Raw genomic sequence first — 15801 nt, forward strand, 5'->3', positions numbered from 1 at the left:
CGCTGTTTTAAGCGCCCGTCTCTTTAAGACCCCCCCCCCCCCCGAAAAGTTGTCTAAATTTACAGTTTGTGGGTTGGTTGGAACTCCAAATAACCAAATGTATGTGAACCACAGACACTTATTGGTTTGTGAACTGATGTTTAGAAGTCTCCAGTTCGGCGATTTCGCCGTCGCCATCTTGGATTAAGGCCGTCACCATATTGGTTTTTTTTGCAAACAGTGAACAGGAAGTGACCATATTTGGACTGAGGAGTGACGTAGAGACGGTGTGAAATAAATGGAGTAAAAAGTACATTATTTCACTGCGAAATGTCGTGGAGTAGAAGTATAAGGAAGCATATACTCGAAAACTCAAGTACCTTAAAACTGTACTATATTCTAACAATTATAAAAATAGACATTTTTTTGTATAAGTAGTTAATTTGTTCTTCCTGTAAAATGATCTGCTTACATACACTAGTACCGACCAATAATATCATGACATCCATCAATTAATCTGCAACATAGCGTCAAAGGAGGCGTGTCTTTGATCGCAATCATAGACGTAAGCCCGCCCACTTTTTAACGGTCCAATCAACTGTAAAGGGTTTGATTTAAATCCCTCTTGTATCTATACACTCAAATATTCAGTTTCATTTAAGAAAATGAACTTCTGTTTCACTACGACTTTAAGTAAAGTACTCGAGTAAATGTACTTGGTTCTAGTATTTGAACGCAATAGATGATCTGAAACAGAGGAAATGGTCTATTGTATTATAATATAACCACTATTCAAATTTACATATATGTCCCATAACACAAGAATCACTGAACTTCAACAAGTCGAATAATCTCCATTTATTAAAATCAGAAACGCTTAGAAAATAATAGAAGTACATTAAGGTGCAAATTACACTTGAGACACGTTGCATTTCCACTAGTGGCGACGTCCTCTGCCGGCGATGTTATGAAGTAACGTAAAGACTCCCGATGGAGGAAGTTCCAGTCAATACTGACGAAATATCACAAAACTACAGCACAGTGAATGACACGGGGATGCTACGAGAGAGCGGAGAGAAGACGGCGCAGAGCTACACGACAGCGTGTTGGGACCAAAGTAGGACAAAAAAAATGTTTGTGGAGGAAGACCACCTGGGAGGGTTGATCTGAGAGAAAACAAAAACTAATTTATTAAATAAAACTATTTAATATATTTCTATATTCTCCAAAATTTAAAGTGTTGAATTAACAAAAAAAAAAACTCAAACTGAATTCTGAGATGAAAATAGTAAATTTACGAGAAAAAACCTCAAATTTACAACGACCAAAATGATATTCTCCAAGATTTTAGTGGTAAAGAAACTCAAATTTACAAGAAAAGAAACATGAATATTCTCTGATATCAAAAACCTCCAGAGAGCAAAATATTGTAATTATATTAGAATTTATTCACTTTCATAAAAGAACAAAAGAAAACGCGTACACGTATCTTCCAGGACCGTCTCATCGTTCAGAGGTCTTTACCGTAACAACACGACTTAAGGAGCAACACAATTCAGACGTTACCACGGTGACGTCTGGGGCGTGATGGAGTTTCTTCTCGTAAATCTGTGACTTTATAATCTCAGAGAATATTCATGTTTTTCTCAGATTACCACCTCTCTCCCTCGGCTTCTTCATTATTTAGTTTAAACCTTCAATGGTCCCAATAGGTTGTTGTAGTTAAAGCGTCTTTAGTTAAAGTTTTAGTTAGTAAAACAAAGAGGAAGAAAAAACAAAAAGAGAAGAAGAAAACCGAGTTTAGGATCAGAAGAGAAAAGCAGCGAATACACGGTGAGATGTTGCCGACGTCACACGTCATCACGGGCTTTGAGGCCGAAGGCAACGGTGGAAAACAAACTAAAGCTGCTCAGTTTAGACTAACAGACGGGATCTGAAAACAATAATATATATACACACATAGATATATATTACAAATTATCTTCTCACTCCTTTCAAAGCTCCGCTCTGGTTACAGACACCTTTACTTTCTACGTAGGTGGAAGTTAGCAATGTGTGTTTTTGGGTCATTAACTAATATTATACTGAATCTGATGGTAAAAATACTGAGGTGCTCAGGCTGTAAATAACTGAACCACCGGAGCTCCCGTCGTAATACTAAAGTAGTCCAGAGGAGCTACATCAGACCGCTATGACGCGAGGTTCATTAATGATCATGTGTGTCAACGGTCTGTGCTGATGTGGAGCAATACAACTTCTATTCAAAATCAACTTTATCAAAAACTGTTGCGGTAGGAAAGACGACTCAGGTGCCGGCTGTGCTGCGGTGTTTGGTTTGGGATGTTAATGTTCGACTCGTGTTTAAAGCAGATTTCATGAAGTGAACACATCGGAGAGGTCAACGAAGAGACTGAGCTGCAGCTATGCTCACAACAAAACAAACCGAGAACAGAACGGAGCCGCTTGAAGTGAGGTTCTCCTCCACAGTCAGGGTTCTACTGCAGCAGATGAGTTCATAGAAACAGAGTAATGTTCTGCTGAGGACTTCAGTGAATCTGAATCTTTACACTAAAGTCTCAACAACTCAAACTCACCAACAGATGGAGGCAGCAGCAGAGCAGCAGCTCCTGTGTTGTGAGGTAGAATCAGTGTTTCAGTGAATGAGTCTGGTGTCTTTGTAGAGATCATAGAGAACAGCTTCAGTTCCCTCAGAAAGGTCTGTCTGACAGCAAGGTGAAGAGGTGAACACATTCTAAATACAGCGTTCACTCACACTGATAGACATTCTGTTAGGAGTCTAACATACGTCCACAGCAGAACATTACTCTGTTTCTATGAACTCATCTGCTGCAGTGGAACCCTGACTGTCCCTTTAAGACAAAAGGTCAGTCGTGTAGTGATTGAACAGGTCAGTCAGTACGCTACCTTAAGGCCGGAGGGAAGTTGCCAAAGTAGAATTCAATGAGATCTCCCATTTTTTATCAACGATAAAGAACAAACATACAGTATAACCGATATTATTTTTAACTTAATGTAAGAGAATGGTTGGATGACTGCAGGAGCACCTAAGTATTTCAACACACACACAGTCTGTCTCTCGTCCTGCAGCCGGCAGTGTGTGTCCACCGCGTGCAAAGAAACACCTGACACACGGGGTTTCCCAGTCAACACTGCACGGGCTCCGTCCAGCAGGGAGGACAGCCGGACAGACGGGTTCCCTCTCGGCGGACAGAGACTCTCCTCAGTTTGTGTCACGGCGACGCCCCCCCGTCGCCTCCCTTTACGAGCTCTCCAGAGCGTCGAGGACCTTCATGATCTGCTGCTTGATCACCTTGGTGGCGTCGCCAGCGTTGGGTATCAAATATCTGAGGGACACAGTAGTGAAGTTAACAAAAAAAACACCAACAGAACATATCCGCACTTTATCTGCAAGAATAATCTCACAATGTTCTGAGTCAATTCATGCAATTCTTGTTTTTAAGAGAACTTTAGTGTGTTAAAGGAATGTTACAACAATGTTACAGAGAGTCAGATGAGAAAGGTGATACCACTCTTGTGTTTGTAAGGTTAATGTGAAGCTACAGCTAACAAACGATTAGCTTAGCATAAAGACTGGAATGAATAGCTACAGCATGCAGCTCCCCGTTAAACCAACGTTTTTATATATTTTTAAACTCTGGAGAGAAGCAGACATCTCCCCCCTTCTGCCAGTTTTAATGCTAAGCTAAGCTAATAGCCTACTATTGGCTCTAGTTAAATATTAAGCATGAAATCATGAGGGTGGAATTGATCATCTCATCAAACACTTTTTCCAAAAACGTCACATTATACCATCAAGGCTGCTAATTTGCATTTTCTTTCGCTGAAGAGAAGTTTGTGGCGCTAGTCTGAAGAGAAAGTCAGCCATTTTTAAATCACAGCTTTAAACCTTCATATCTGCATTTGTAGATAAGCACCTCTCAACTGCCGAGATCTCCACTCCGGCCGAGTTGTTGGTGCCGAACTTGAAGGTGATCAGTTCTGGGTGCTTCTTTTTGGACGTGATCTTCACCACGGAGTTCAGCGCTTGTCTGGACTGGATGTAGGTGAAGCCTTTCCTGGAGGCGATCTCCCTCAGGCAGTACATGTGAGTGGCTGTGATCAACAGGTGGCTGGAAGAACAACAGTCGGAGTTAAGAATCGTGGACTCCCGAGTTACTGAGACTGCTCTCGTTCTTTCATTTTTAAAGAAGTGGGAATTAGTCCACACACATTTTATTTTTATACACTCACCTGGGGAACATGTGACCGGTTTCTTTCACCTCATTACATGGAATGTGATGCTTTACATCTGGTTTGTTTATCCAGGTCTGGATGTTGACAATCTCCTTCCTGTCATCGTCCGACATGGAGGAGCTGTCGATCTCATCTGGGGAGGTTTCAAATTAAAAGGTGTCACATTAACTTCATATTTTTAGTCTCGAGGCTTCCAAAAGCCCCTTTTACATTTTTACTGTAGTATCAATGGACGTTTTACAGAAGCGCAATACTGCCACATCAGAAAAAGACAAACGGATCAGTATCAAGTTATAACCAGGTGTTATTACAACATGCACACTTATCACATTATAACAAAATACTTTTTATCTTGTTAGAACATGAAAAACATCTGGTTATAACGAGAAGATATCTTATTATAACATGAAATTACATTGTTATAACAAGATATCTGGTTATAACAAGAAGATATCTTGTTATAACGAGAAGATATCTTATAACGAGAAGATATCTTATAACGAGAAGATATCTTATAACGAGACGATATCTTATAACGAGACGATATCTTATAACGAGACGATATCTTATAACGAGACGATATCTTGTTATAACGAGAAGATATCTTGTTACGAGAAGATATCTTGTTATAACGAGAAGATATCTTATAACGAGAAGATATCTTGTTATAACGAGAAGATATCTTGTTATAACGAGAAGATATGTTATAACAAGAAGTTATAACAAGAAGATATCTGTTATTAGGAGAAGATATGTTGTAAAAAGATGTTATTATAACATGAAATGATCTTGTTAGAACAAGATATCTTATAACGAGAAAAACATCTTGTTATAACATGAATTTATCTTAACATAACTATTAACTTTTCACGTTATAACGTCATGCTGATCCAGGTCTCTGTTTTCTAGCGTGGCAGCTACAGGCTTCCGTACAGCTCACCTGTATCGTACTCTTCCTCATCACCAATACTGAAAACGGGCTTCACTCCTCGGTACGGTTTGCCGACGCGGTCGCTGCTGCTCACATGTCTAGATATGGAAAACAAAACAACAAAAAGGGCGAATTGGAGCGTCACATCAGCGCCGAGTGAAGGAAGTGAAGCTACAGAAATGAAAAGGTGGCACACAAATAGTGATGTCATGAAGACCTCCTCTAGCCCACTACTGCCAGTTATGCTGTTAAATATAAAGAAAGAGGTTAAATGAGACATTTATACTCCAGAGGAGCGAGATTAGTCCGTGTATGATATTCAGGGCTATTTGCAGAATACCATCGGGTTGTTTTTCGTAGTAACAGTGTATTCTGCACAGCCCCGGCTATCATCTAAAAGAACAACTATGGAATGGAAAGACAGACTTGTTAAGTGCATCTCCAAGCAAACAGCAGTGAAGCTAAAAGGTTCCACGAAAAACACCTCAGATATTCAGACGGCGGACTCGGTGAGTTGTGGATGTCGAGATGACTCGATGCTTCCTGAAAGAGCCCAGCGGCTTCGTGTTGTTAGTGAAAGCATGAGGACGGATCTCAAACGCCTCGTAGCTGTAGTGCTGTTACATGAGTGAGAGATGCTGATATTCTAAGCATGCGTTGATGTGAGGCTAACGTTCTCCTACAATCCCGCCGGACTGGACGGGTCTACAGCCAGTGGACATGCTGGTGACGAAAACAGCTCGATGGCTCTTACCGATCTGGAACCACCTTCTCTGGCCACGGCAGATTGAAAGACATTCTAGCGTGGAATAAGGCACAAGGTAGCTTCAATTAAAATACAAAGTCAAACTAAAGTTCACAGTTGTCTGATTTAATAGTCGCTGTTCAGTTCTGCTGCATTTTTTACAGGCTACACCTGGTAACGTGTTCAGTCAGGTGTGAATATGTTTTAAACCCAAATGACCAGAAGTGGAAGAAGTATTCAGACTCTTTACTACAGTAAAAGTACTAATACTATACTGTGAAAATACTCCACTACAAGTAAAACCCATAGTGGAGGTTTCTCACCCGTCTACAGGGATGGAGGGTTCTCACCCGTCTACGGGGGTGGAGGGTTCTCACCTGTCTACGGGGATGGAGGGTTCTCACCTGTCTACGGGGATGGAGGGTTCTCACCTGTCTACGGGGATGGAGGGTTCTCATCTGTCTACGGGGGTGGAGGGTTCTCACCTGTCTACGGGGATGGAGGGTTCTCACCCGTCTACGGGGGGGGAGGAGGGTTCTCACCTGTCTACGGGGGTGGAGGGTTCTCACCTGTCTACGGGGGTGGAGGGTTCTCACCTGTCTACGGGGATGGAGGGTTCTCACCTGTCTACGGGGATGGAGGGTTCTCACCTGTCTACGGGGGTGGAGGGTTCTCACCTGTCTACGGGGGTGGAGGGTTCTCACCTGTCTACGGGGATGGAGGGTTCTCACCAGTCTACTGGGGTGGAGGGTTCTCACCCGTCTACAGGGATGGAGGGTTCTCACCTGTCTACGGGGATGGAGGGTTCTCACCCGTCTACAGGGATGGAGGGTTCTCACCAGTCTACTGGGGTGGAGGGTTCTCACCTGTCTACGGGGGTTGTGGAGGGTTCTCACCCGTCTACGGGGGTTGTGGAGGGTTCTCACCCATCTACGGGGGGGGAGGAGGGTTCTCACCTGTCTACAGGGATGGAGGGTTCTCACCTGTCTACGGGGATGGAGGGTTCTCACCTGTCTACGGGGGGGGAGGGTTCTCACCCGTCTACGGGGGGGGAGGAGGGTTCTCACCTGTCTACAGGGATGGAGGGTTCTCACCTGTCTACGGGGATGGAGGGTTCTCACCTGTCTACGGGGGTTGTGGAGGGTTCTCACCTGTCTACGGGGGTGGAGGGTTCTCACCTGTCTACAGGGATGGAGGGTTCTCACTTGTCTACGGGGGGGGGAGGGTTCTCACCTGTCTACGGGGGGGGAGGGTTCTCACCTGTCTACAGGGATGGAGGGTTCTCACCTGTCTACGGGGATGGAGGGTTCTCACCTGTCTACGGGGATGGAGGGTTCTCACCTATCTACGGGGATGGAGGGTTCTCACCTATCTACAGGGATGGAGGGTTCTCACCTGTCTACGGGGATGGAGGGTTCTCACCTGTCTACGGGGATGGAGGGTTCTCACCTGTCTACGGGGGTGGAGGGTTCTCACCTGTCTACGGGGGGGGTGGAGGGTTCTCACCTGTCTACGGGGATGGAGGGTTCTCACCTGTCTACGGGGGGGGTGGAGGGTTCTCACCTGTCTACGGGGATGGAGGGTTCTCACCTGTCTACGGGGATGGAGGGTTCTCACCTGTCTACGGGGGTGGAGGGTTCTCACCTGTCTACGGGGATGGAGGGTTCTCACCTGTCTACGGGGGGGGTGGAGGGTTCTCACCTGTCTACGGGGGTGGAGGTATTCTCGATGAAGCTGATCATCTTCTCCTTTACGTTCACTGACTTGGACTTCAGAGCGAACGTCATTTTGTTGACCAAAGACTTGACTCCTTTGCCGTCTCCGGGGCTGCTGAGCGAGTCTCCCTGTTATCAGGAATGAACAGAAACGTGGAGCTAAAGTAAAACGAGCAACATGAAGCTAAAGGGACTTTCTAATGTGTACAGATGTTTCCGGCCTCTTACGTCAGCGGAGCTGAGGCTGCTGTGAGATCCAGACGTGCTGACGATCCAGTGGAGGTACGAAGAGTCCAGACCCTCGATGTTCATGTCCACCAGATGCTTCTGAAGGGCTGAAATCACAGAAACCTCTTGAGTTTTCACTTCTCACTAGTCTGCTGGGCACTAATACAGCATGCATAAGATTACAGAGTCTCTATCACCCAAAAGGCACCTTTTGCCGTTTTAAAACACATTTGTGGAAGTTGCGAATCGATGCAGAATCTTAGAAGAGAAGAATCTTCATTCTTACGCAAATCTATTTTCACCTACCTCTACCTCTCGACCATGCAAACGTGTGTTATAGAGCCAGCTGAGGTTCATACGAGTTGGACATGAAGCAATGAAAACAATGCATTTCACTGTGAGTTTAATGCATTTAGCCCCGACTGTCCCGGTATTCTCATCTACTTACCCATGAATCCTCCTTTAGCGATGCTGACGTATTCTTTGTTTTTCTGGAACAGAAAACCTTAAATCAGTAAAGATGTGAGCGACGAACACAAACTGACCATCGACCTTAAGAGGAAGCAGATCACACCGACATGAATTCTTCTCTCCAGCTACCTTCTCCGTTTGCGTCTCTCACCTGGAGGAAATGAGCCAGCACCATGTTCATGTACATGTCCTCCTCCTCCCTCCCGCTGCCCATGAAGCACAGGTGCTCCCCGCTGGCGATGGAGCCGGACTCCAACGACTGCTTCTGAGCCTCCAGGAGGGACTTCACAGACAGAGCGAACTCAGAGGGGTTCTGGAGCATCTGAGAGAAGGAAAAGAAAAAAACGCATGTTTTACTCTGTAAAGGGTCACGTTCTTCACACAGAATCAGGAGCGTCTCCTCTCACCAGGTCAGAGTCCAGGTGGAAGGCCGTGGACAGGTGGCCAGCGTTGTACTGCTCTGCAGGCCGGCAATCCACCACAAAGAAACGCACCCCGTCCTGAAAGTCAAATCCATCATTAGGAACGTCAAGAGAACCGTTTTTCTACAGTAGTGCAGATACCAGAGATTCTTCTGGACCCGACAGGAGCGGCATCAAAAGTCTGTTTATAAGAAGTGGACGTAGTCGTCGTGACGTCACTCGTTGGTTTGTGGATGTCTTGAAGCAGAGAGTTTGACTTTTTGGCCGTTGCCATCTAGTGTTTTTGCAACCAGTGAACAGGAAGTGATCATATGTGGACTGAGGAGGAGTGACGTAGAGACGCCGTATACGTCTCTGGTAGAGACCTGTCAATCACTGTGTAGCCCCGCCCCTAAAGCATCCCCTGCTTTATGGTCTGTGTGACTCTAAATGGACCATCATTTACTAAATGAACATCATGCTGTATTGAAGAAGACTTGAAACTAGAGATTGAGACCATAAACTCATGTTTACAATGTTTACTGAGGTAATAAATCAAGAGAGAAGTAGAGTCATTTTCTCATAGACTTCTATACAACCAGAGGAGTCGCCCCCTGGTGGACACTAGAGAGAATGCAGCTTTAACACACTTCAGTACGACAGTTCTTTTCCTCAACTCTTCAGGTGAGGGGAACGACTTTCCTGATCTCCGTATCCTTAAAAACACATCAGCAGTTGTTTCATGGAAATGTTCATATGTCTAATAAAGGAGTGTATGTTGAGTCTACTAAACTTCTGGCACCGGTCAGCAGCACATGATCATCTTTCTTTCTCCTCACATGGCTGACTTCAGTGAAGAAGAGGGCGACTGACCTGCTGCAGCTGGTTGGCCTGCAGGATCTCGGGGACGGATACAGGCAGACACAGCGCTTGACTCAGATCAGTGTCCTCCTCTTTCAGAGCCACCAGGCTGCTACCAAACAGATTCTGGTTCATCTATAGAAACAGCAAACACACAATAATGGCTTTTGGAACAATGAGATCTCTTGTGCGTCTCTCTCTCTCTGTCAGCACTGTGTATCTGACACAAACGAGGACATTTACCTTTCTGAGAGACAGAGGGGTCTTACTCTGGTAATGCTGAGCCAGAGAAAACAAATCTTCAACGTCTTCCGATTCCAGATGAGAAGGAGACTCTTCCAGCATTTCTGTGACAAAGAAAGTTTTGTTTAACGCGAGATATGAAGAGGGACGCCCCCCGAAACAGGAATCGGTTCTATATCAGTAATAACCCCGTTAGTAGTGATGAGGTCCAGAGTTACTGGTTCTGCTGTCGGTACTTTCTTAGTTCCTGAGTGAGACGTCCTCGTCTCAAACGTCCTCTCTCTGTCTCTCTGTCTCCTCTCAGTACATCTCAAACACAATAAACCCCTCACAGGTAAGTTCATCACAACATGTGACCAACAAGCAGAACATCAGTTTGTGGAGCAGCCGTCAGGTAACGGTAGTGATGTCATACGGTAGTGATGTCATACTGAGTTTGATCAGAAGAACAGGATCATCCATATAAAGATAATCACTGAGATTATTGTTTAGATGAGAATGTGTTTTAAAGATTTTAGAACTTCTTGTGTTGCTGCTCAAGAAAGAATATTAGTTTACAAGAATAATAAAGAAATGTTGATTATTTTCTTATGAAAAAGAACCAATAAGAGCATCGATAAGAGTACTAATGATGATGAAATCCTACGATACAACAAACCCTCAAATAAAATGACTTACTGATGATGTCCTCTCTGCCGCCTCCTTCTTGTGACAGAATGGCCTCTCTGAGGGAAAACCAAACAGACGAGTCGTGATTCACACGTACGGTTTCTCCCTACGATCACGTAGAGAGCTAGATCTCAGTAGCGAGCTAGCTCGCGGTAGCGGTTGCCTACTTGGCGTTGACGAGGATGATGAGCATGAGGAAGAAGATGAGGAAGGGGTCGGCCTGCCTGAAGTAGCAGTCCCACAAGGCCTGGGTGACGTCGGGGGGGCAGTGGCTGGAAAACAGACTTCCCATCTGTTGGAGGAAACAGAAGCTCAGACACTCGAGTTCAGAAATGACTCGGAGAGGCCGGCACCATGACGACGGAACAAACCCAGGTGATGGCGTAGGAGTCTGGTGTGATCTTTTTGGTGTCCAGGAAGGAGCAGAGCTCCGGCTCGTGGTACTGAAGCAGCAGTCTGTAGAGGTGGAAGGGCCGACCGCTTGGTACGCAGTCCCTGAGACAAAACGGATCAGAACGATTTCAATCCTCCACTTCCTGTCAGTAGTGATGTAGCGGACCGTAGTGGATCTGTGATCCATACTGACCCCCTTACAGTTTAACCTTAACCATCACAGTGTAAATAAAGCTTTACTGACTCAGTAGAACTTGTGTTTCTAGTCTCTGGTCTCTGATCATGTTTCATTGTAAACAACCAATCAGTGTTTAGACCAACAGGAGGAGAGCTAGTAACGTTAGCAGCACCGCTAACCAACGCAGGTTCACTTCAGTGACATCATGATGCCTTCAGGCTCTGCTCAGTGAACATGAGTACTGGCTGAAGGTACATTATAACGTTATCATGATGTGTTCAGTTTTGGTGATAAACTTGAATAAATCCAGTAGTTTGAAGGAGATGTTTTCACATGAACATAAAACAGATATTCGAGATGAATTATGATGTTTAACTTCTAACATGAGCTCTAAACACATTATTATACTTCATTAAAGATAATAATTGGATTTATTTCAATCTATAAAAATACAATCTTTTATTTGAATTGTGTGTTTTTATATAGACAAACACTATAGATGAATAAAAACAAAGTCAACGTATAACATTTAGAGCTTTTAATGGTGTACTGACTTCGTTGAAATGATTTTTGGGACGGAGGTGAAAATATAAACCGTCTGGATTCTTGTAGAGCAGCTGATAGAATCACACAAAGTGATCAGTATCTGTTCATATGGATCTCAGGGATCAATAATTAGTATCGGCGGTTCTATGATGTGGGATCTAAAAGTGATATTTGCTCCTTGTTTCTTTCGTGCTGACCCGCTCCTCCTCTGGTCTATAACCAAATGTAACAACAGTCGGAGGTCAGAGGTCAGCGCTCACCTGGGGATGTGTTTGTTCATCACAGCGTAGAAGCAGTTGTAGAGGTCGCTGCGGGGGAGCCGGAGCCCCAGCAGCGGTTTGAGCAGATGTGGCCAGCTCATCTCCGGGCTGAAGCAGATGTTGCGTGACTTACAGTAGAACGTGATGACGGACTCCACGTCGCACGCCGTGTCGCGCCTCTCGTCCTCCGACACGTCCAGCTGGTCTGAACACGGGAAACACAGCAGAACGTGTGTGAGAACAGAAGCAGACTTCAACATTCAGACGCGGGAAGCAGACAGACTTCGGAGGTTTAACACCATCGTAAAGAATCGATTGAAGCTATAGCGTCTCTGCTCAGTGTCGGATAAAGATCCGGCTACGCCGACATCATCCGGAGTTCACAGGTGTTGTAAAGTACAAGAGTCAACATGTTTATATCCAACGGAATATTCTGCTTTCATTACTGTTTTGTACTTTGTTACACCTGATGGATTTGTGGCTGTACTGATATCCTGTAATTAGCTGATCTGGAAGAAGCTTCAGAACTAGTTTCCAACTCTATAACACAGAAAGATTTACGAGGAGAAACGAATCTCAGCTTTCATAAATGTGTCTAAAGTGGCTTTCAATGAAAATAAACCAATAAATAAATAAAGCCTGCAGGGTTAGAATATCGTTGGGCAGCTCAGACTCAGGTCTGTTAAATAGTGCTGACTAACACATTTTATTGCACTAATTCTGAAATCCAGGACTGCGTGGAGGAGTCCAGAGCTCATGGACTGACTCACCGATCAGCTGCTGACTGCGGTTGTGAATGAGGGTCTGTTCCGGTAAGTCCAGGACGCCGTCCCACGGAGACAGACTGTCTCCTTTACCGGAGACGTTTAGAGCGATCTGTCGGCAGAAAAACAGGGAATCACAGCTGAACATTCAGCTGCAGGGAGACTCAACTAAACACACGTACAAGACTGAGACTGACCTGCAGTCAGTGACTTCTGCTCCACTAGTGAATAACGGATCTATGGAGAAGTAGCTGTATGACGTAATGTATTAACTTGTGATATTTAGAGACGAATAAAACAGGAACCTCTGCAATCTGCCTCAAAATGTCTGATTAACTAAATAAATTAGCTTTAGCTATTAATCAAATGATCATGATTATAAGCAGCTGAGAGCTGGTTGATGCTCACAGGAACAATAGGATCAGAACTGCTGGATGACGTTCTGATTCATACAAACAGAACAAAAACAGCTGAACAGTGTTGACATTATGCTCAATAACTGATTGGATTTTACTTCTGTCTGCTAATTATTAATTTGTAGCTAAAAAAAGAAGAGATAATTGTGTTATTCCAACTGCTTGCTTTTCAATTCCCCAGATTACTTAAATGAGCAAATGTATGTTAGTTTGTTTGTGTTGTTGTGACTTTAGTGAATCTGAACGAACCATTTAAAACACTAAAGTCTCACCAACTCAAAGTCACCAACAGATGTTAGCAGCAGCAGAGCAGCAGCTCCTGTGTTGTGAGGTAGAATCAGTGTTTCAGTGAATGAGTCTGGTGTCTTTGTAGAGATCATAGAGAACAGCTTCAGTTCCCTCAGAAAGGTCTGTCTGACAGCAAGGTGAAGAGGTGAACACATTCTAAATACAGCGTTCACTCACACTGATAGACATTCTGTTAGGAGTCTAACATACGTCCACAGCAGAACATTACTCTGTTTCTATGAACTCATCTGCTGCAGTAGAACCCTGACTGTGGAGGAGAACCTCACACACACTACAGAACATCAGTACTGTCTCTTTACAGTACCAACAGGTAGACATTAGCAGGTGTTAACTAATTGTTTAAAGTAGAACCAACCAATGCTCAAATGTGGGTGTGTCTCAAAGGCGTGATGGCCTTTACATCCTCTGAGCCTGAGCGGCTGGTCTTTCCAGTCTGATGAGAGGAATTCCTTTACAGCATTCCGACTCTAATAACAGAAACACTGCTGACTGCTAAATCGACGAATACGTGGTTTAAAGTGTAGCGAGTCAGGCTTCTGCTCACCTTCCACATCTTGGCCCTGTGCTGAGCTGAATGCTCCTGGACCTGGATGATGCCTCGCTCCATCTCCATGTCAGAGCCCGAGTCCAGAGCCTCGGCTAGATCCTGGTCCCTGGAGACCCGGGAAGGACCAGCACACAGTTATAAATGTTCATAGAAACTAAAGATCACATTTCTTATGGCCGACGTGTATCAACGGTTCCCCACAAGGTTGTAAAGTCATCGCGGAACACGATGCTTCACTGTGATAACTTATCTGTAGTCGTGTCTATGTATACTGTGAGGGCCGTCCTCAACCAAAGAAAGTCTCAGTTAACTCATCGATCAGTTGATTTAAATCAACAGATCTGTAAAACTCAGATCCTTCACAAATAATAAACATAAACACTTTAAATCTTGAGTTTACCAGAGATGTGTTCATTCATTCAGCATGAAATAATGACAATCGATTCAAGACATCTCACTCGATCGAGACCAAAACAATCGATTAGTCCACTAATTATCGATTATGTTTTAGATTGTCATTTGCTGCTTGAATTTTGTGTTTTTCTCTACATAAATATAAATAAAAGACATTTCCAGCCCAAATATATATTAATACAAATGCACTAGAAACCAGGTAATTAAGTGTTCGAGGCTACGCTTGGGTTAAAGTTAAACGGAAGCAGAACTCCACATAACACCGGCTATCTAGCTAGATACTGTTAGCTTACTGGCTAACAAGCTTTGGCTATAAAACGAGTCAATGCGAGGAAATAAAGTAATGTAGATATAAGTTACATTGATTGACGGGTCTTAGTTAAAAATACATGTGTGTCTACTACTGACTGACTGACTGACTTGCTCATTTATCTGAACCAACTTGGCTAATTAACGTTAGCCGGCTAACGTAACGTTAACGGACTCCAGGCTAGTTTCGGGTTAGCATCCAGGCTAGTTTCGGGTTAGCATCCAGCGCCAGCAGACTCGTGTTTACTTTCTGTACATCGCGTACTGTCGGCTGAAGTCGACGCAATTGTTTGACAAACGTATTAAATAATGTTAAGTGTGATGACAACAACCATTGACTCACCAGCTGCCATGAAGAGCTTCATCCGCGGAATCCGCCATTGTTGTGTTGACGGAGACACGTCAGGTGCCGTCAACACGGCCGAGGTGTCGCACAACGCTGTCATCGATGAGCAGCTTTGTGTCGTCGGAAAGATGTCAACACTTAAAGAATTATCTATAATTATAATAAATATTATTTTGTGTTAATATTAGTATTTTATTATAATGAAAATAATAAGACAGAAAGTATGAGGAAAATAAAGTGTTTTTTAACATACTAGAAACCCCAAAATCTGAGACATACGTGTCCTTTAAGTGTAGACTGCTGCTGCTTATTATTTTATTCTAATACATAATTATGAGAAGTGTTTTTGAACAACAGCACGTAAACATGTTCTAGAAGAAACCCCAAACATATAAATGTGAACCTGAAAGTCTCCTTTAAGTGTCGACTATGTGTCAGTATTTAGTATTATTCATTTAACAGAAGACCCGAGATGAAATACTAACAAACAGAACATATTAAGCAAATAAAGTTTCAAAGCATGAAACTGTGACAAAGTAACAAAGAAGGCTGAGAATAAACAAAGTGGAAATGCATTCCAGGATTTATAACTTTATTAGGGATTCTCTCACTTTGGTCACCATAAAGATCATTGATGAAGAACGTCAGCGTCACTTCTATTGAACAGACTGTTGTGACGCTGTGCTGACCATCACATCAGCTTCTCACAGGTCAGGTCTGTGCTTTGCTGAGTCATCGTCAGCTGGAAAGAACTATTCAGTCAAATGTAGCCGTAACTGCCGCTAAATGAATGAATGAATG

The 15801-nt window shown here is 43.8% G+C and overlaps 1 protein-coding gene across 3 annotated transcripts; it reads right to left on the reverse strand.

Annotated features, from left to right (window-relative positions):
* Positions 1–822: 822 nt before the first annotated feature.
* tbc1d23 (TBC1 domain family, member 23) lies at positions 823–15065 on the reverse strand. 3 transcript variants are annotated; one of them, XR_013767060.1, is made up of 20 exons: positions 14998–15065; positions 13929–14037; positions 12666–12771; positions 11896–12100; positions 10890–11013; positions 10686–10810; positions 10528–10574; positions 9850–9953; positions 9619–9741; positions 8752–8844; positions 8496–8666; positions 8322–8364; positions 7874–7980; positions 7632–7774; positions 5940–5984; positions 5195–5283; positions 4252–4387; positions 3936–4130; positions 2335–3344; positions 823–2295 (listed from the first exon to the last, which is right to left on the reverse strand). XR_013767060.1 is itself a non-coding variant. In XM_079158036.1 (19 exons), the coding sequence occupies exons 1-19, from the start codon at positions 15033–15035 to the stop codon at positions 3260–3262; spliced, it is 2088 nt and encodes a 695-aa protein (XP_079014162.1). In that variant the 5' UTR covers positions 15036–15065; the 3' UTR covers positions 823–3259. The 3 variants fall into 3 exon arrangements, 2 of the variants coding, with proteins under 2 accessions (XP_079014162.1, XP_079014163.1); XM_079158036.1 differs by having other exon boundaries at positions 823–3344; XM_079158037.1 differs by lacking the exon at positions 5940–5984 and having other exon boundaries at positions 823–3344.
* Positions 15066–15801: the final 736 nt, after the last annotated feature.

This window comes from Pholis gunnellus (assembly GCF_910591455.1).
Source record: "Pholis gunnellus genome assembly, chromosome: 4".
Lineage (NCBI taxonomy): Eukaryota > Metazoa > Chordata > Actinopteri > Perciformes > Pholidae > Pholis > Pholis gunnellus.